Here is a 21,314-nt window from a genome sequence, read left to right on the forward strand (position 1 = left end):
GATTTTCTCTGAAATGTTTATAATGGAACTAGTCAATAATGCTTTGTCATATTTTATAATGAAGCGTTTGGATTTATGCATTTAAATAAGCCACTTGGGGAGGTGGTACATTTGTTTACATGAATTACAAGACCAAGGGAGAGAAATACAAAGATATACAAGACACTGAAGGGCGGTGGAGGAAGCGCTGCTACTCTCCAAAGGATGTATTGTTAAACCCGGGCAAGGCTTCTTAAAGGCAATGATCTCTAGCTTACAATTTGAAGGAAAATGGCCAAGAGAAGAGGATTCTGGGTAGACACAGAGTTAGTCACAGGAGAGAAAATGTCATGGGCTGTTAGACAAATGATAAGCAATTTGAAGTCATTATAGGATAGTGCAAAGGGAGGAATAGCTGGGGATGTGAGGAGAAATAATTAGATATGTATTTAAATAAAAAATACCTAAGAAAACTGTGCCTGGCATTTAAATTTTATTCTAAAGATGGATTCCAATTTAATAAAATAAGGCTGATTTACATCCAGATATTATATTTTTTATCTTTTCCAGGGCTTATTCTATAGTTTTAGACTTTGCAAAGATTTTTTTTTTTTTTTTAAGTAGTAACTAGGAAAGACAAAGATATACAATTGCAATAAGGAAACAAACTGTGAGAGGAATTTAACAGCTCAGAGGGGGGAAAAAATCTACAAGAGAGCATACTTCAGTATGATCAACAACCACTGAATGATCAAATAAAAGGTCAACAAGAAAATTCAATTCCTTTGCCTCTAGTAAGAAGAATAAATATTCATTAATCAGAAGACTAGGGAAAATGGTTTCTTTTGAATCTGCTAAAGGAGGAGAAAATGTCCCTAATTGTAAACAGTACCATCCAAGTCAATTTTCTCAGCAGCTTTCTCTGCACATTCCCCCACCACACTTTCCTCCAACAATTTTTACATCTTCATTACTTTGGACTGTATCAGCTATGTTTTGATGATGCTTGTAGATGTTCTACTTTCATTATTTCTCACTGATAGTTACTAAAAAAAAAACTATTGGCAATTTTATAGATAATCGTGTTTCTTCTAAAATATCCTTTGTTTCTACTGCTCAATGCTAAGTCCTAACGGACTCTAACATTTCTCTTTTGCTTTCTGAAAAATTTCCCACAACAGATGATAACTACTTTTAAGAAATTCAAATATTTAAAAGAAAATAAAAATATTAAGCATTTAGATAAGAGTGATTCTGTAGTAAATGATTTATAAAGATCCTTATAAATGAGTCTTTACAAATGACTTTTGTAAACAATTCTTTGTAAATGAGAACAGTCCTTTTCTATCAGACAAATAAGAATTGATGTGGTCACTATTACATAATAATGAAAAATCATAAATGAGTTTATATAACAATGCCTATTATGTAAAAGTAAGTAATCTTACACATATTCCTGAAGGAATGGGATGACTTTAACCTTAATTTCAGATCCCTTTCGACTGTAGTGACTGCTATTAAGGACACTAAGTGTATCCCACTTTTCTAGAAAAAAAATCATACCAGTTAAAGAAGACCAGTGCATGTGTTTCTTTTGGAACTTGTGATGCCTGCAAACTTATACAGAACATTGGTATTGTGGCGGTTACACTGAAAGAAAACCTAGCATGTATAAAATTATTTCAATTCGGGAAAATATCTTAAGGATTAAGGAGAGATATAAATGGTGACACAATTAAGGCAAAAAATTTTATTCCTTAAATCACTTAGACCATTAATTTCCCTCCTATTAAACCATTTCTCCTTTAAAACATTTCAAATAAGATTTTCATATATTCCTCTATGAACTTCATTTCAGTATTTATTTAAATGAGCTACTCATTAATTAAATGGCTGCCAATAGGAGCAAGGAAAATGGCGCTGATAAGGGCAAAGGGTCAGTGGAAATGAAATAGTAGTGACACAGCTCAGTGCACACCTTCAAATATAACTTCAGTGACTGAACCCATGCAACTACATTACTGTTTTACTATATTATACTATATTAACTGAATTACTACTAAACGATAAAGTTAACATGGTATAACACCAAACATTTAGCAACCAAACAAGTTTTCTCAAAATATGTTTACTTGGCAAATTATAGAGAGTCTAATTTTAGATAGGTGCAGCTATCCTCATTTGTACAAAAGAATTCTAAAGCAGCATAATATTGTAGAACATCTTGAAAACAGTGGGAACTATAAGCAACAGAATTAGAGGGTCAGGGTGCAAGTTCAGCTCACAGCACTTACTTGTAAAATGATCACTCCATCCAGTTTCACTCCCTTCTTTACGAAGGTGGAATGATGATAGTGCTAAGTCTATTCACTTCTTGGAGTTGGTCTACAGACCGCATGAGAAGCATAAGTAAAAACCTTTGTGAACTACAAAAGTCTTAAACATGTGATGGCTAGTATTGCACATCTTTAGTGACTCCCACAATCACACAAGTGCACAAAACCACACTTATTTTTATCAGGAAAAATGTCTTCTGTTTGCTTAATTTTTTGATTTCACAAACTAACTAAAAAAAAATCAGCAGGGGTGCTAAAATCAATCTTGGTGTACTGCTCTCACAGACTGACCATGTTTTCAGCACAGAAAATCAATGGGAGTTCTCCATAACTAACATAACTCCCAACATGCACAACAGTGAGGCTGAATTTGCCTATATGTACTGGTCAATAGAAACTGCAAGTGTGAATAACGTTAGCTCATCCAGTCATCTTCAAATAGGCATTGAAAACCCACTATGTGTCACACACTGTAATGGGGGCTGAGAACACAGGAGTGAGCAAAATAGACAAAACACTTGACACTCTGATGGATTTTACTTTTTAGGGAAAATTAATTGAACTAACTGGAATAAGCAATGAATAGCAACTAAGACTACACAAATGAATAAAACATGATTTTCTCTGAAATGTTTATAATGGAACTAGTCAATAATGCTTTGTCATATTTTATAATGAAGCGTTTGGATTTATGCATTTAAATAAGCCACTATTTATGCTGAATGATTTTAATGCTTATTTCGAGTCTTTTTATTCTCCACCTATGCTCCCACGACTCTGACCCACCACCTCTCATCAGATCAGTTTCTTTCTGCTGGTCCTTGGGCCTCTTCAGAGCTTTCTAGTTTATTTTCTACTTAGCAGTCACAGCCATATTTCTGAAAAGCAAATCTGGTCATGCTAGCCCTTTTCTCAAAACCTTTCAGCACAGACATTTTCAGGAGAAAGAATCAAATACTTAAAGTGATTCTGCATGGCCTGCCTCTGCCTCCCTGTCTCACCTCTTAAAGCACCATCCTCTCCCCTCCATAGGTGAGTTGATATAACTTCCCCTTCTCCTCCTTTCAACTCTGTCCTCTTTTCTTTTTAATAAATGAATAGCATTCATCCATACAATTAAAAGAATAATACTTTCTTGAAATAGGTTTTTGACCCTCTTTGGATCAGCCTGTTTTGGTTTGGTGTGGCTTATTGTATCCTAAGGGTGTATTTCAGCATTAGACTGTAAGAATCTACATCTAATTGCTTCCATTTTGTCTAGAGAACTCTCCTCTAAGTATATAATTCACAATTGTGGTCCTATTTGCCTGATTGCAAGTGTATCAGGAAGAAGGCCATGGCTATTTTGCTCATTATTTTTCCTCAATGTCTAAGACAACAACATATCATTCACATAAAGGTGAATGAAGACTGACTAAATGCACTTTTACTCTGCCTCTACTTAATGATTGTAATGGATCAGTGAGTCTAGTAAGAAAGCAACTCACCCATACCAATTGGGATACAAATATGAGGAAACTAAGGAGGGAATAGAAATAAGTGCAGATTACCTGCGCCAGAGTACAATTAAGATACTTTTTAGTTGTTTCTTACAGACTTACTCAAAGTTCTTATAGGACTCTTATTTGGATTCAAAATCTATAAAGCCCATTGAAGATATATATTTTATATTTCCTAGGCTTGAGTTTTCATCCTAAAGGTGTTATTACTTGTCATTTTGATAATTGAAGACATCACCATTATTTTAGCTTTCTGTAGCACTGAATTCCTGAAATTAATTTTTTCACAATTCTTTTCAATCACAATAAATCTATATTCAAACTTGGTAATTTATTAAGCTAAGATTTAAGCTAACAAGGGTTTCTGAACAAGGAGACTGTGTAGCGGTCGTTCATTTTAAAGTTTCCAACAAACAGTAAAAGCTTCTCCTTGAATTAAAAACCATTTTTGGAGGGTATAAATCCTACTGGACACAGAAAGAGTAATTTCCAAAAATATAAACCTTTCGCTTCACATAAGTGAGTTAAAGCAGAAGTTCCATGTGTTTAAAAAGTGTGGTGGAGAAGGGAATAGGATCAAAACTGCGGTGGGAAGAGCACACAGGACTATGGTTATGGCACATGGGTGAAATGGTGGTGGGAAGTCCACAGTGATTACAAGATGAAAAAATGTTCAAAATGAGGACTGGTATAAATATATATAAAACAAAAATATAAATACACTTTAAAAATGTGTGGAATAAGACAGCATTTGAAAATTACCTGTTTATAATTGTTGTTCTTTGATGACAGTCTTAATTAGAAGACACAGTACACTAAATTTCACAAAATGTCAGCTGGAAAGAGACTTAAAAAAAATAAACTCTCCAACTACCTTAATTAACAAACAAGGGTATCAATGTACAGAAAATTAATGTGGCTGGGGTGTGGTCAATGTAGCATCAGCTGCAAGGACAGGGAAAGGAGAAGAAAGATGCTGTATTACTCAGGGACCGAGGAACTTGCTGGGGGCTCAACAGGTTACAGAGCATTACTACGAGCTGTCTGCAGTCACTGCAGCACAAGTTCTATCCCCAGCCATGGAGGAGACCCATGTGGCACAGCAGACCTCTCCTGACTCACTCACTGTTCCCCTCAGCAGTGTATTTAAGTAGATCTGACTGTTCTGTTCCTCAAGCTATCATCCCCAGAACTTCTGGGGATGACAGAATATCTCATCCCCAGCACCTTTGGCTTGTACCCCAGTTCTTGTATGCATAAATAAAAAAAAATCTTTAAAAATATGAAATAAATTTGGGGACTGAGTTAAATAAAGAGCTATTTAAACAGATGTGGAAGCAAACTGGACTGGGAAGCTAAACTATGAAGTTAAGTTACTTAAATTTGTCTCATTTTACATTCTCCTGTGTGTCCGGTAAAATACTTTTAAAATTATTTAATGTGCTCTAATACTGTATTAAATGAATGTCTCATCTAATGAGGATTGATGATTATTCTGTAATATTTATATAGTCTAAAACAGGATTAGAAACTTTTACAATTTCCTTGCATTTCATTTGGATGTTGCTAATGACAGGTATAGATCTAAAAGATCTTTTTAGTTGTCAAAATATCTTTAGCACAAAGATATATTTAGCTTTTTTCCATATTAGTGTATAAGGTATGTCACTCAATGCCAAGTAACCAGCCAAATAATATAAAATCATAAGGTGAGACACTCAAACAAAGATCAATATATTTAATTATGGAAGCGAGCTGTCATGTGGGGAATAGGAGTGTTTCAGTGGGAGAGGACATAACCTGTGATCAGCTTTGTAAATATTTTGAAGTCTTTTGACATAAGTTTGAGATGTTGTATTCTTAGGATAGATGATGACATCAAAAGTTTCTGAGTGGGGGGAAATAATACCCCCATTTGTTCTCATTATATTTCTCTAGTTATAAAGTGGAGTTTGGACGTGAAAAGAGGAACACTGCATCACTACTCATTAAAATAGCTGGAGAAAACTTACTCAGAAACTGTAGATTATGTATGCAGGAACCATAGGTTATGGTGATTTTGTGTCAGATGGAAAACAATTAGCAGAAAGGAAAAGGATACACTGAGTGAGAGAACATTATGGGAGACTTCTAGTTACAGGAGGAAGCAGTGTATGTTAGTGGAATGTGATGCACCTGAAAATGAGATTTGAACAAAGGCATGGCTAAGCAATACTATTTCTAGAGTCATGTGGAATTTCATTTAAGTTTCTTCCCTAATCTTGATAAAAATCATATTAATTAAGCCAGATTTAACATAACACATTTGGGGAAACCCAATATATGGGAATACAAAGCATAACAAAGGATGAGCTTATTGATTATAGGTAGGTGGCAGGATGAGTGGATGGATGGGTGGATGGATGGATATATGATGGGTGCTGCAGGAAAAAAAATTAGGATGGGAAGAGGAATATTTGAAACTAGCATTGAATAATTGACATTCTTAGATTGATGATTATTTTTTAAATGGACAATTATTGCTTATATTTTGAAAGATCTAATATATATTTTTATCGTTAAATTGTGATACATGAGCAACAGAAATTAATAACAGTAAAAAACAGAAATGAGAGTGAAGTTGTATACATGGTAAAGTCCTGAGACTCCAGGATCTTTGAAACTCCTTTATGTCCACTGAATCATAATAACCTTTTCTGAGTATATTCTTTTGGATATTTGGATATTCATCTGCTATTGCGAGCAACTATGATAAATGCAAGATTTAAGGAATTTATTACTGCTTGGCTAACCTTAGCTTTTGTTGCTCTGACACTTTTAAGATATTGAAGTGCTTTCTTGTTAGGATGCTGACTCAACTTCACTTCTGTCTGTGAAATGAGGGAACTGGACAAGATGTTCTATAAGGATTCTTCCAACTTTTGTTTTTAAAGATTTATTAATTTAAGCATACAGAACTGGGGTATAAGCGGTGAGAGGATTCACCAGAGACAGAGTCGGGAGAAGAACAGGCAGATTAAATATACTGCTGAAGGGAGCAGCGGGCAAGACAGGAGAGGTCTGCTATCACCTCCGGGGTCCCGGTTGGCTGAGGTGGCTGCTGCCAGCTTGCAGTGCAGCGCTTTAAGCCAGTGCGCCGCCAAGGAGGGCCCCGGATTTTGCCAAATGTCAGTGCCTGTTTCTCAATAACTCTAGCTCAGCCATTTCAAGGCAGGAAATTAACTAAAGTGTGCAGGCAATTTTTCTTAAAGAATGCAAAAAGTACCAAAAGATGCAATGCCAGTGACAAGACTTTCAAGTAACAGAATTTACGCTACTCTATCATTTGTGGGTAATAGTTCTTTTATGTATATAACTTACTTAGTCATACATATTTTATATCACTGTTCATTTTTGTACAATGTTTATTTTCTCCTCCTAGGTGTAGTCCCCTTAGAATGCCCACTGCCAGTTCAAATGTGCACCAACACCATAGTCCCTTGTGTTCTTCCCTTCTCTGTTTTGATCCTTTGTCTTCCCCCTCCCAGCAGAATGTCTGATTTATAGTTGCCCGTTCATTTGTTTATTTTTATTATTTTTCCAATGATTCCTTATTGGTTTCTTGGGGGTAATATTTTTATCTAGATTAAGTAACTGGGGAGTTCTTCTGAAAGTGTTTTCCCTGAATATCTGTTTTTATAAATATGTATTTTTCTTTTAAAAACATATATTGATATAGTTTTATATTATAACATAAGTTTCAGGTGTGCTTCATTAGATATGCTATTTTTTTAAGATTTATTTTATTTGTACATACAGAACTGGGGTACAGGCCAGAGGCTCAGGGGTGGCGAGAGGCTTCACCAGAGACAGAGTGGGGAGCAGAACAGGCAGGTCGACGAAGTACACTGCTGAGGGGAGCAGCGGGCAGGCCAGGAGAGGTCTGCCACGCCATGTGGTCGCCTCTGGGGCAGGCGGGAATCAAACTCATGTGGAAGTGGCTTTAGCTTCTCAGTGCAGTGCTTTAACCCGCTGCGCCACTAGGGAGGGCCAGATATGCTATTTTTTAAAAGATTCATTTATTTATGCATACAGAGCTCAGGTACAGGCCAGAGGAGCAGGGGGAGTGAGAGGATTCACCAGAAACAGAGTGGGGAGCAGAACAGGCTGGCTGAGAAGTACACTACTAAGGGGAGCAACCGGCAGGTCAGGAGAGGTCTGCTGCACCATGTGGATCACCTCCGGAGCAGGGATTGAACTCATGCTGAAGTGACGTTAGCTTCTTAGTGCTGTGCTTTAACCCACTGCACCACCAGGGAGGGTCCAAATATGCTATTTTTTAAAGGTGAAAAACTTAACTCACAAAGACAAATAACCAGCATAAGGCCATCGAGCTTGGGTTAGGGTTGGCACTAGAACGCTGGCTGGTCTTCTCTCCTAGTCCCTAGTCTTGCATAATACTTTCCATTTCAAAGCTCTTCTTGAATGTTCCCTGATGATGCTGGTACAATTTCTGACCAAGTCTCACAGCTGGACTTTATGAAGGTTGCTTGGGCATTTAAGATGCAAATTATCTGCACTGAAAACATGCCACAGCTGCTCATTCATATGCATAAACTTATGCAAACACTGATTTTAAAGAGAGAAATATAGCCTGCATTGTAATACACTTCTTGGATGTCATAATACTCTCATTTTGAGAACCTTCAGATATAAAGGGTATATTCTTCAGAGGATAAATCACATCCCCAATTTAAGTTTTCATCCTATCTTTCACCCTATAGCAAAATGCATTATGATATGTGTCCAAGTCTGGTTTAAGCTTGATCACTTAATTCAGCAGTTCAGTTACTCCAAATAAGATCAGAATTTCACTTCTAGCTGAAAAGGATACATACTTTTCTTTCTGAGTTAAGTTTAAAATTTAAAAGAGGTGCAAAATGTTACTTAAGTGCTCTTTTGCTTTAAAATACAGTAAGTTACTAAAACCTTGGAGAGGTGTTTTAATTACTTTCTTTTAGGTCATAGGGGCCTGTGTCTAATGGGGGAGTCTTACCTCATCCTAACTACTGTTTCTTTCTTTACTCAGCTGCTGGGAAGACCATAACTAAAGGGGTGAAAGCCTGAGTTGGTTCAATGCTTCCTAGTTGAGTACTTCTAGCATGAATGAACACAGATATGAATAGCTGATATCTGTATTTAGAGAGGAGGCAAAAGAGAGGTGAATGACACAGCACATTTTAGATCCCCTGCAGCCTGACCTACCTCCAGTAAAGCAAATCCTTAAATAAAACACACCAGAGATCAAAACTGGTCACCCAGCCTCGTGTGCCTTTGCTTAATATTCCAGGGAAAGACAGCCCAACCCATTAGTGATAAATGAAAATTCTGCAGGGTATCTAAGTATTGTAGAGTGGTGGTTCTCAAACTCCAATGTACATACAAGTGACTTTGGATCTTCATTAAATGCACAGCTGACTGAGTAGACCCGGGTTGGGGCTGAAGATTATGTATTTTTAATACGCTCTCAGTTGGAATCTATGTGCTAGCTCAGGGACCGTGCGCAAAACTAGAACAAATTTATTTCTTCCCCTAGCTTCCTGCATGGTTACTACGCCACTTCTTTAAGGTCTCTACTAGCAAGGTCTTCCCTACCTACATTGTGTTCCTCATCACTATCACATTTATCTTTCTTCCTATTTCTTTATACTATTTACTATCATCTGATAAATTTTATATTTGTTTAAAAGGGGCTTTAGGATCATTGCTATAGCATTTCCCTAGATCATAACTGAGGCAAAGTCAGTATTCAGCAAAAGCTATCTATTGACTGAATGTAGTGTACATGAACACATGGCCATCTGCATCATTCAATAAACCAGACCATCTTCATAGGTCTCTGGGCTATTTTGTCCCTTGGACTATTCTTTTAAAAATTGAAATATTTTCTTAAAGACTGAGGGGGAGGAAATCAGGCCCCTCACTATCTACTCAAGAACCTGCTTACCGGTGAGGTTCATCCTTAACTTTCTCTTTCCCACCTTTAGGCCTTTCTGAAACCCTTGAAATATCCCCATCAACGTCCTGTATAATCACAATAAAGACAAAAGGATGTTATTGGATTTCTTAGGGACAGAATGGTAATTAATTATCTCAGTTTTGTGCTTTATCCAGTAATAAATATCATCCACTTGGTTCTTCTACTGAACACCCAAGGTTTAGTACTCCTATTCCAGTCAATAACTTCACACTAAATTAGTGTAAAGGTAACAAATGTTAAACAAGTACCTCACTCTGATCCAGGTTGGGGTCTAACAGGAATACTGTTAGAAAAATTTAACTGTGTTGCAATTCATGTCCTATTTTTTCATCAGTGGTATTAAAATTGAGATTAATAATTTTTTTAAAAGTTCAAATCGAGAACTTTAATCACTTTTCCCTGCTAGATTATAAAGCAATAACTATAGAATTTTTGCTATACAAGACAAGTCTGTCCACTATGGTTGCTAAAGATTTTAAACAAAAAACAACAACAAAAAACCACCCCCAAATTGCATTAACACCAAATATTTAATCTAGGGACTGATTTATCATTTCCTTATCTAATATCACATCCCCAGCCATTCACTTATTATTCATTCAAAAATATTACTGAAGCACCTCACTGTTAATATCTGTCACACTGAAAATATTAATCATATCCCTTGCAAAACATACAACAAGGAGTGAGACATTCAAAAACTAATGAGTTGTAGTCAAGTTCAACTGAGCAAATGAACATAGGAGGCAAAATGTCCTAGGAGGATTCTTGCTCTCTAGAAACTAACCTGAGTAGAAATATGTGCAAAATGTGTTATGTGGCACAACTGGTGTTTGAATACAAATCTGGGATGCTCAGAGAAAGAACAGCTCTTATTGACAGCAACTTAAAGATGGTTCTATAGTGAAATTGACCTGTGAGCTAACTGACTAGGAATAGCAATCCTACTGGAAAAAGAGCAAAGGGAATTCCTGCAATCCACTTCAGGACCAAATGTAGGGGGCAGGGAACAGTGCTGCTCACTAAGGGACAGTGAAAAAGGGTGATGCAGGTGGCTGGGGATGGGCAGATTGGAGGGGGTATGCTTTTTGGCTGGGACCACATCTTAAAGGGCTAGGAGCATCCATGTAGCCATTTAGGGTCATAGCTTTTAGAAAAATAATTCTGAAAGCAGAGAAGATTGCTTGAGAAGGGGGAGGAAAGCAGTGTATATGTTTATGTGTGATGTAGGAAGAATGGGCATACTTTTTCCTTTTTTGAAGCAATTTTAATAATTGAGCAGAGGATAAAAGTTTCTATAAGAATTAGCTTCCAACATTGCTTAAGTGGAATTGTTCCTGAAGTATCAGATACACGATCTTTAAAAAAAGAGAGAGAAAATAGTTCATTATTTTCTCTGCATTACTATAATTATGTGTTAATTTCAAAGGAAGTATGTTATACAAATTGGATTTTAAAAAATAGTGAAAATGAGTCACATTCACACTGCCAGAAATGAACATATTTTGTATGTAACTCTTCCAAGTTGGCTTTGATTCCACTATGTAGAAACAGACATTAAATAAGATTGATGATAGATAGAGAAATTCAGACATCTGGGGTCAAGCTCATTTTAAACAGATGTGCAGATAACAACTTTGGCCTTACTTTTCACAGTACAACTTGCAAGAAAGACATTTATTGCTACATTATGATAATTACAAATTCTTTATAATTATTTCAAAAAAAAGGGCTAAGTGCTATGAAAAACACAGTTGGAAATGATTTTATATTTTGGAATACACATTTGTTTAATACTTATTTCCTGAATTGAAGCAAAAAAAAAGTACAACTAATAAAAATTAATCCCTTCAATCTTCAGTTGTCTTCAGAAACTTAAGTACTGCGGAATGGTAAACCTTTATTCATTATTTCAGCAACTCTTTCAGAAACTGCAGTCATTGTGTTACACTAGTGATAGATTTGTCAATGAAAAACTATTCACTAGAGCTCACCATCTTTAAAAAAAACTTCATTTTTTAAATTTTAATTTTGTGGATATATTTTTGTTTTTCCATATGTGTACATGTTCCATTCACCCGCCACCAAACCACCCAAAATACCCCATCCGTCTCCTTTCCCCATCTTCTCCTCACTGCCCATTACTGCCTCTGGAGACCATTAAATTCTTTCACTGTGTATAAGCTGTTTTCCTGCAATACTTGCCTATGTATTTTTTGTGTTATTTTTATTCCAGAGATGAGTGAAACAATACTTGTATTGGCCATTCATCATAAAAGCTATCGAGTGCATAGGAACACTGTCCACAATTGCCAAGTCATGGAACCAACCTATGTGTCCTTCAGTAGATGAATGGATAAAGAAATTATAGAATATACACTCTATGAAATGCTATACACCTATGAGAAAAGATGAAAGAGTGGATTTTGTAGCTCACAGTCTTAAGTATGTTAGCAAACTATTCTTTTCAATTCTCCTGTAGAATAGAGATTCCATCCATTAAACATCCATCCCTGGATTTCCATGAAATACTCTTGCACTTTTCTCATTCCTGAAGGCTTCCCCCTTCGCTGACATTTGCAATTCTTAGTGATAGTGCCAATATCACAATACGATTTTAAATTTATGCCATAAGAAAATGATCCTTATTAATTTTATGTTTTTCTTTTCCCTTAATAAGATTTTTAAAAAACCCTTAAAGGCAGACAGTGAATGAGGATAAAGGCTGAATTTTATGAATGTCTAATAATACTGAACAAGACATATAGACAATTTCTGGCCAAAGTATTTGAATATAACTGAAAAACTTATTTACTGAAAATCTGGCACTTCACTCTCCCAAAGGAAATGTCAATAAAAACTGCCTCAGCATGGTTATCTCACAACGTTGGCACAAATGAGGGGACGTGGTGAGAATTTAATGGACTCCCCATGTTATGCTCTTCTTTTCACTCTTATTTTAGAGAAAAATTGTTCATCATTTCCTAAATATATAGTATGGCTTAAGTGGCCTTAAATGACTCAAACAATGATACAATCAGGTTCTCATCTCAAACAACAGTTAAATTAAGACTCAGTTACACATTAAACTTGCAAAGGGGAAAAATGATAGCCTGATGTTGCATTATCACATTTCCAACTGATTTAAAGCTGTGACAAATTAGAGTATGGCTAGACTATTAAAGAGGGAAGTCCCTCTGTGAATCTATTCTGTAATTCAGCATTTGAAAGACGTTTTTTGTTCTAACTGGCAGATTTCTTTGGACACACTTTAAAAACTGATCTATATAATTTGTAAGGTAGGATTTGTTCCATTCACCTTCCACCAAACCACCCAAAATACCCCACCTGTCTTCTTTTCCCATCTTTATAGAGTACAGAATAGGCATCTTGATAAAATACAGGATGGTATCCAAATCTACTGCTAAAAGGAAAGCTGTGAGGAAGTTAAGATGAAGACGTGTGTTGCTAGAATTAGGACACACCCTTTGTTGTAATATTTAAAAACTGAAATCATTCTGTTCAAGGATATTCCAAACTTACTATGGAAGCCTTTCAATTGGTGTAATAATACTTTTGACCACCTTATCAGTCTATAGAATTGTTTGAGATGATATTTTTCATAAATGGAAAATGACCAGGAATGCTTATGTTATTTATTGGATTATGGCAAAAGACACAGAGTTTCAGACTGATAGGAAAGAGCTATGAAGGCAATGAAAAATGTCAAGAAAAAGTCCTTACCCTTACCTTATATGAAACATAATTTAAATTAAGCTAATCTAGATATTTTTCTTTTCTGTTTTATAATGGATACTTTTGTAGCCATTATACCCATTAGAGAATATGTCTACTTATTTTTGAGAAGAACATAAACTTTCAAAAACTGGGAAGAATATATTCCTTGGATTTGCTATCATTTATCTTTGACAACCACAAATCTCTTTTCTGGCTTTCTGGTCATATCTTGGATAGACTAATAAGTTAAAAGATTAAATATACTTTGAAGTACAAATTAACTGAAAATTCTAATTTAATAAGCCAGGCAAGATGAAAGTTGCATATCAAAACGTATATGACAGAATGTTTTCTTTATTCTCACATGAAACTTGAAATCAGGGGCCTCTCGTAGCGCAGGGGTTAAAGTCAAATTACTGTCAAGTTATGGATAGTCACTGCGGCATGATTTTGATCCCCAGCCAAGGAGCTGACCTATATGGCTCAGCAGACCTCTCCTATCTCACCGGCCTCTCCTCTCGGCACTAGATTTCAGTAGGTCAGCCTGTTCTGCTTCCCACTCTATCTCTGGTGAATCTTTCTCTCCCATGTATCTCTGGCCTACACCCCAGTCCTTGTATGCATAAATAAATAAAATAAAATTTTTTTAAAAAAGCTTGAAATTAGTCACCACTAAAGCTAAAATATTAAGATGTCACAGGCAAAATACAATCCCAAAAATAGAATTTAAGAATCACTTTAGCCAGTCAAAAAGCTTCTTATATACTGCCCTCCCCCAAGACACTAAAAAGTACATGCTTGATGGCATCCTAATGCTTTGGTGTTCAACTACTTAATACTCCTTTCTGCTAGCCACAAGGACTGAAACAACCACTTTTCCTGAAGACAGAAAAATATATTTCTCTGATTTTTGCAGAACATGAAACCTACAGTGATATGCCTGTGCTCCATTAACAAAGGAATGATTCATATATAAAATTGGAGAGAAATCAACCACACAACAGGTAACAACCCTGTTGTCTCATTCTCATCACGGAAACAAATGTGAAACAAATCAAATAGCATGGTATGGCTAATCCAAGTTTTGACATCACACAGATTCTCAAGGTTGACAGTGAAATATTCCAAACAAGTGATGATACAGCAGAAAAGACAAAAAAAAAATTCACCCAAGATCATTTAAGAACCATGTTGTTGCTAACCACAGTTAAAGCCACAAGAAGAGAATACTATCTACTGATCATGTCCTATTTCTGAAAATGAACTTTTTGCTTCTAGCTTCCTAAATCTTAATTGTTTTTCTGCTATCCATGACTAACCAAAAGTATATAGCAGATAAGAAAATAAATGAAATAAGGTTGATGTCAGCTGTTACTTATTTGAATTCATTTTTCCTGCCAGCTCTTTCTAGCCATGTGATGTTTTCCCACAAGATTAAAGGTAGCAAAACCTCGTGTGCTTTGGACATGACCATTGATTTTCAACACAATTTTAAGAAACCTGATTGGTGATGACTGGTTAATAGAGATGATCAGAAATATGTGTGCACATTCACACTGCAATGTGTCAGAACCTCTGTGTGCAGTCACTGACCTTCAGGCTGATACTGTGCTATGATTGTCACGGTCTGTCCAGCCCCCTTTAGTGCCGCAGCAGCTTGTTCATGGGACGCTCCACGAAGATCGATGCCATTTACCTGAAAGCGAGGAAGTCGGAGAACTTGGGTATTTCAGAAGACATACTATTCTGATGGAAGAAAGTCATTTCCCCAAACGTAGTATTTGTCTACGATAAAATCACACCACACACAACCCCTCCTGTATTGAACCCAGGCATTTGAGTGTTAATTTGTCAAGTTTCATGCTCATGGTAACTTTAGTTAGCGGACCCATGGAATTTCATCGCATGGTGCTTGTAATTTGCAGCATGGCCTGAAACTCTTTTGTCTATCTGTGTCTACTGGAATTTTAGTGTGTGCATTTAATATGCCTCTGTGACGTTCCTAGACTTCTGGGATAAATAGAAACTTTCAGCATTTGAGGAAAAATGGGGTAGTGGAGAGAGACACATGTAATGTACATAGACAAGTAAGTGTTGACAGGTTCATATATTCAGGTGAGGTTCTGCGAGACTGGAAGGACGAGGGCTGGCTGCCTGCCAGATGTCTTGGCTTGGTCTTTTGCCTGGTCCTGTCATCCTGAGCTTAGTTAGCCCTGAGTCTTGTTCCAAAGTAAACTTGACTGCCCCATTTCTCATGCACAGTTCCAGAATGAATTCTGACAAAATGAAATAAAGAATGCCTGGAACTGATGTTGCTGTTGCTGTTGCTAATTCCCATTTTGGGGCCCATGCCAGAAGAGAAACAGAGCATCACAAAAACAAGCACACAATTCTGCCAAGTGGAAAAAATCATTCTCAACTCAAATTTAACGAGGAACAAAAGCTAAAATCTTTCTTGAATAAAGGACGTTTAAGTCAACAAAAGATAATTGCTGAATGCTTTCCAGCGAAGGGCTGTGCGCTGGCCCCCAAAGAGGAGTGGTAAGTGGGAAACAATGATGACCAAGACAGGCTTTTTGGAAATTTTTCTTTAACTGAACACATAGCAAATCAAGTTTCTAATGTATAGCGAGTTGGGGTATTGCAGATGACATTAGAATTCTGTTTCCTTTTACTACTAGGAAAGATGGTGATCACCCAGGAGAGAGAGTGAAAGAACATCTAAGATTATCTATGTGTAAGATAATCATTTTTTAAATTTTATAACATTACTCATTGTTGTACAATGGCATGCTTTCTCCTCTCAGGTGTAGTTCCAATGAAATCCCACCACCAATTCACTCCTGCACCATCACCAAGGTCCCTTGTCCTCTTCCCTCCCGTTTTGATCCCTCCCCCTACTTCCATCTGCAGAATGTTGGATTTATAACTGCCTATTGATTTTGATTTTTTTTAAGATTTATTTATTTATTCATACGGAACTGGAGTACAAGGCCAGAGATGTGGAAGATGAGAGGGTTCACCAGAGATAGAGTGGGGAGCAGTACAGGCAGGTCGATGAAGTACACTGCTGAGGGGAACAGCGGGCAGGCCAGGAGAGGTCTGCTGTGCCACGTGGTCACCTCCCGGGCAGGCGGGAATCAAACTCATGCGGAAGTGGCTTTAGCTTCTTAGTGCTGTGCTTTAACCCGCTGCGCTACCAGGGAGAGTCCATGATTTTGATTTTTTTTAAAGATTGGTTTATTTATGTATACAGAACTGCGGAACAGGCCATAAGCACAGGGGTGGAGAGAGGCTTCACCAGAGACAGAGTGGGAAGCAGAATAGATCAATGAAGTGCACTTCTGAGGGGAGCAGCAGGTGGGTCAGGAGGGGTCTGCAGCACCATGTGGATCACCTCTGGGGTGGGGATCGAACTCATGAAGTGAGTTTTAGGTTCTCAGTGCTGTGCTTTTACCTGCTGCGCCACCAGGGAGGGCCCTGATTTTGATTTTTAACTTAAAGAATCTTATTTAAAAGAATCTTGTTTTGTATCCCATCATGTATTGGGTGGTGGATGGGGGTTACAACTGTGTTTTCTGATCAGTCCAGGACTATTTCAGTTCCACATCCTGGTCCTTTTCTAATAACTTTACTAAAGTTTCCTTATTTATTTATAATTTTTCCCATCTCTTCCCTGGCTTTCAGTGTGGGCCAGGGCCTTACTAAACTCCCCGATTACACAGAACACTGGGAAGCCCCAGAACCAGGTGGGTCTGTTTGTGCTGTTCATCAGCTGAAGGGCTCTTTCCTCTCGGAGCCTCATTGTTTTTCCTGCCTTGGATGGAAGGGACTATTAGGCCTTTGAGTCTACAGCCCTCTGGACTATGAAGTTTCAGATCCACTTGTTGGTCGATGAACAATGCAGACTGTTTAGGTACTGATGATCAGAATTCTGACCCAGAGAGCTATTAGAGAGAGGAAGAGTTATCAGATCTAGAGTTGATTACTGGGCTCTAACTCCAGGAAGCTGAATGTACAGCTATCATGGGCCAGCTAACCTACTGTCTCATCAAACAATTAGCTAACTTTTTATTGAAAATTACTCCATCATCATGGTAAATTAAGCTAATGTTTCAGGAAGTTATGAAAGGTAAAGCAAAAGTTTCTTACCATCTCCAAATCTAGAGGTAGCCACTTGTCAGCAGTGTCTTGTGGAAGCATCAGAAATCTGCTATATGTGCATTCAGGCACACACCTTGATCTCTTTGCTTTTTTTCTTATCTATTTTAACAAATTATCACCTTTACATTGAAATCTTAGGATCATATAATTCTACGTTGTTATTCTGCTTTTCATTTAACAGTGCATCTTAGGCCTCCACCATTTTAGCTCTTCTCATTACTGTATTGTGAGCCTGGCATTCCATGGATGCACTAGCATTTTCCCAATAGGATCCCTGTTGACATGTTAAGTTGTTTCTTGCTTTTTGTGACTACAAGCACTTAACCAGATGTTTGAAAAGAAAAAAACTCCCTAGAAATGGACAACCTGGATTTAAGATACATTACCTTTTTAAAAATTTGCTCTTTGAATATTTAAAAATAACTATTTATTCACTAAGCATAAATTAACTGAGAAGGAAGGCCATAATCCCATCACTCAGATATTGCATTGCTATAAAAAGTGAAATCAAGGGCCCTCCCTGGTGGTGCAGTGGGTTAAAGCACAGCACTAAGAAGCTAAAGCCACTACTGCATGAGTTTGAACCCTGCCTGCCCCGGAGGTGATCCACACCCACATGGCCACGCAGACTTCTCCTGACCCGCCCACTGCTCCCCTCAGCAGTGTACTTCGTCCCTCTGCCTGTTCTGCTCCCCACTCTGTCTCTGGTGAATCCTCTCACCCTCCACATCTCTGGCCTGTACCCCAGTTCCATATGAATAAATAAATAAATCTTTAAAAAAAATGAAATCAATATATGTACATAGTGTTTCTACCTGAAAATTAAAATAATATAAAGGGCATAAAAATAAAGGGCTACTCCTATTTTCTATCCAAATATAATTCTGATCATTTCTTGCATATACAACCAATTATTTTTGAATAACTGAAGAGTTAGAATTCACTTTCTGAAACTTTGGAATTCATTTATCATAACAATATATTATTTATTTTTTTTTATTTTATTTTTTTTTAAAGATTTATTTATTTGTGCATACAGAACTGGGGTACAGGCCAGAGGCTCAGGGGTGGTGAGAGGCTTCACCAGAGACAGAGTGGGGAGCAGAACAGGCAGATCTACGAAGTACACTGCTGAGGGGAGCAGTGGGCAGGCCAGGAGAGGTCTGGCTCGCCATGTGGTCTCCTCCGGGGCAGGCGGCAGGCGGGAATCGAACTCATGCGGAAGTGGCTTCAGTTTCTCAGTGCTGTGCTTTAACCCGCTGCGCCACCAGGGAAGGCCACAATATATTATTTTTAATAAAAAGTTAACCTGAATAGTTTGAAAAGGGATAATTTGGTCTGTGAAATCTGTGTTTTGAATTTCTGAATGTATTACCTACCACATATACACTCATAGAATTTGCATATATCCCAACATTTGACCTTTGTCATTCTGATAGGTAGACAATTACATTTTCTACTTTTGCACTTCTTCATTATAAGGCAAGCTTTTTTTTTTTTTTAATATAGTCATTGGCTATTTCAATTCATTTTTACATAAAATTTGTTAAGTATTTTTGCCTATTTTTGTTCCCTTCAAATAACATTGTCAGAGGCATTAAAAACAGTTCACATCAGGGCCCTCCCTGGTGGCGCAGTGGGTTAAAGCACTGCACTGAGGGGCTAAAGCCACCTCCGCATGAGTTCGATTCCCGCCTGCCCCGGAGGCGACCACATGGTGTGGCAGACCTCTCCTGGCCCGCCCGCTGCTGCCCTCAGCAGTGTACTTCCTCGATCTGCCTGTTGTGCTCCCCACTCTGTCTCTGGTGAATCCTCTCACCCTCCGCATCTCTGGCCTGAACCCCAGTTCTGTACGAATAAATAAATCTTTAAAAAAAAAAAAAAACAGTTCACATCATTGACTTATTTTTCTGATTCAGTCTGAATTTTCTTGAAGTATGGACTAGATTGAATGCCATTAATTATTACTGAGATTAATAATGGCAATTGTTACTAACACTGAGTGAGCAACAAATATTATAAAGGAGATATTAATATATTATCTAATCCGCAGGAGTCAGAGGTTTGTTTTTCACAAATGAGAAAACTGAGCGTAGAGAGAAGCAATAATTTACTCAGGGTAAAACATTCAGGTGAGATTAAGGATTTAAAGCAGTTCAACCAAAACTTCATGTTTTGCTGAAGCTGGAGAATTTGGGCTGACTAGAAAAATTTCACCTATTGCTACTTCCTGATATGCATAACACTGTCAAAGACTGGATAATAGAAAAACAGACTTCTATTTGTTATAACATCCTTCTTACAGTCATGTTGGTGACAGAAATCTGAGTACTTTTAGTTGACCCAAAAGTTGTTTCTTTCAGGTGTTAATGAGAAGATGAATAGTGTGCCATATCCAAGGTCAACCTTTATTTGTGTTTAAGAGATGAGCATTAGACTTTCTAATATGACCAAGAGGGCCCTCCTGCTGGAGAGAGTCCAAGAGAGTCCTTGAATAAGAAAGCAAGTAACTCTCCAGAAAGAGTTACTTATTTCTTAGGATTATAAAATGGTTGATATCAGAATCAGAGTATTCCAGAAATAGGAAGAGTCTTTGTGTCATCTCCAAACTGACGTGTATCTTTCAGTTGATACAGTCACAAATTCTTATACTCTTGCCCCCCAAGATGCTGACCTTTTCTATTTCTCGATTCAGGCATTCTAACTCCTTGCTCATGATTTCCTCCCAGCTTCATCAGGAACATAATTTTTCTTTCCTTTACTAGCTGACTTAGCCTACACTGCTTACTGACTTAGCCTACATTGCCTTTTGCAATATACTTATGTGTTTTTCTAGAACGTGGTCCCTAGCATAGTGCTTTGCACACAGTAAGTGCATAATAATTGGAGGTGAGTGAATTAATAAGTGGGTAAGTGAATAATAGCATATTATCCACTATAGCATAGTATCACTATATTATCCCAAGCCAATGGTCATCTAATAATGGCACTGGCTTCATGGTGATAAAGAACCTACTGTCTTTCAAAGAAATCACTTTTCTACTTCGAATCGGTTCTATTGATTAAAAGAAAAGTTCTTTATGTTGAACTTACATCATTTTACTAAGACTTTCTATCTCTAGCTTCTAGTTCTGCCCTCTGAGAGATCCCAAAACATTTCTTCTTATTTGTGAATTCTTCTTTTATATGATTTTTTAAAAAAATATTTATTTATGCATACAGAACTGGGGTACAGGCCAGAAATTCAGGGACAGTGAGAGGATTCACCAGAAATAGAGTGGGGAGCAGAGTAGGCAGACTGATGAAGTACACTGCTAAGGGGAGCAGCGGGTGAGACAGGAGAGTTCTGCTGTGCCATGTGGATCACTGCCGGGGCCAGCGATGAAACTGGCACTGAAGCAGCTGTGGCTAGCTTGCAGTGTTGAGTCCTAACTCATTGTGCCACCAGGGAGGGTCCGATCTTCTTTCTAATGTTTGAAGGCTAACTTCTCTTTTCTAGGTCACTCCCTTCCCCATCCTTTTATGGCACTCTGTGCCAGTGACTATGTGCTTCTGCTTGCATACCTCAGAGATGGGGAA

At 37.4% G+C, this 21,314-nt stretch overlaps 1 protein-coding gene across 9 annotated transcripts in view; it reads right to left on the minus strand.

Moving 5' to 3' along the window:
* The window catches only part of DLG2 (discs, large homolog 2 (Drosophila)), a 1,159,995-nt gene that overhangs the window by 292,043 nt on the left and 846,638 nt on the right, over nucleotides 1-21,314 (minus strand). For all 9 annotated transcript variants that reach the window (XM_012725352.1, XM_012725350.1, XM_012725354.1 and 6 more), the window contains one exon: nucleotides 15,165-15,267. In XM_012725352.1, coding sequence (XP_012580806.1) covers nucleotides 15,165-15,267 — 103 coding nt within the window. The remainder of the gene's footprint in view (nucleotides 1-15,164; nucleotides 15,268-21,314) is intronic.

The sequence above is a fragment of the Condylura cristata genome, unplaced genomic scaffold, assembly GCF_000260355.1.
Source record: "Condylura cristata isolate star-nosed mole 26May11 unplaced genomic scaffold, ConCri1.0 scaffold00015, whole genome shotgun sequence".
NCBI lineage: Eukaryota > Metazoa > Chordata > Mammalia > Eulipotyphla > Talpidae > Condylura > Condylura cristata.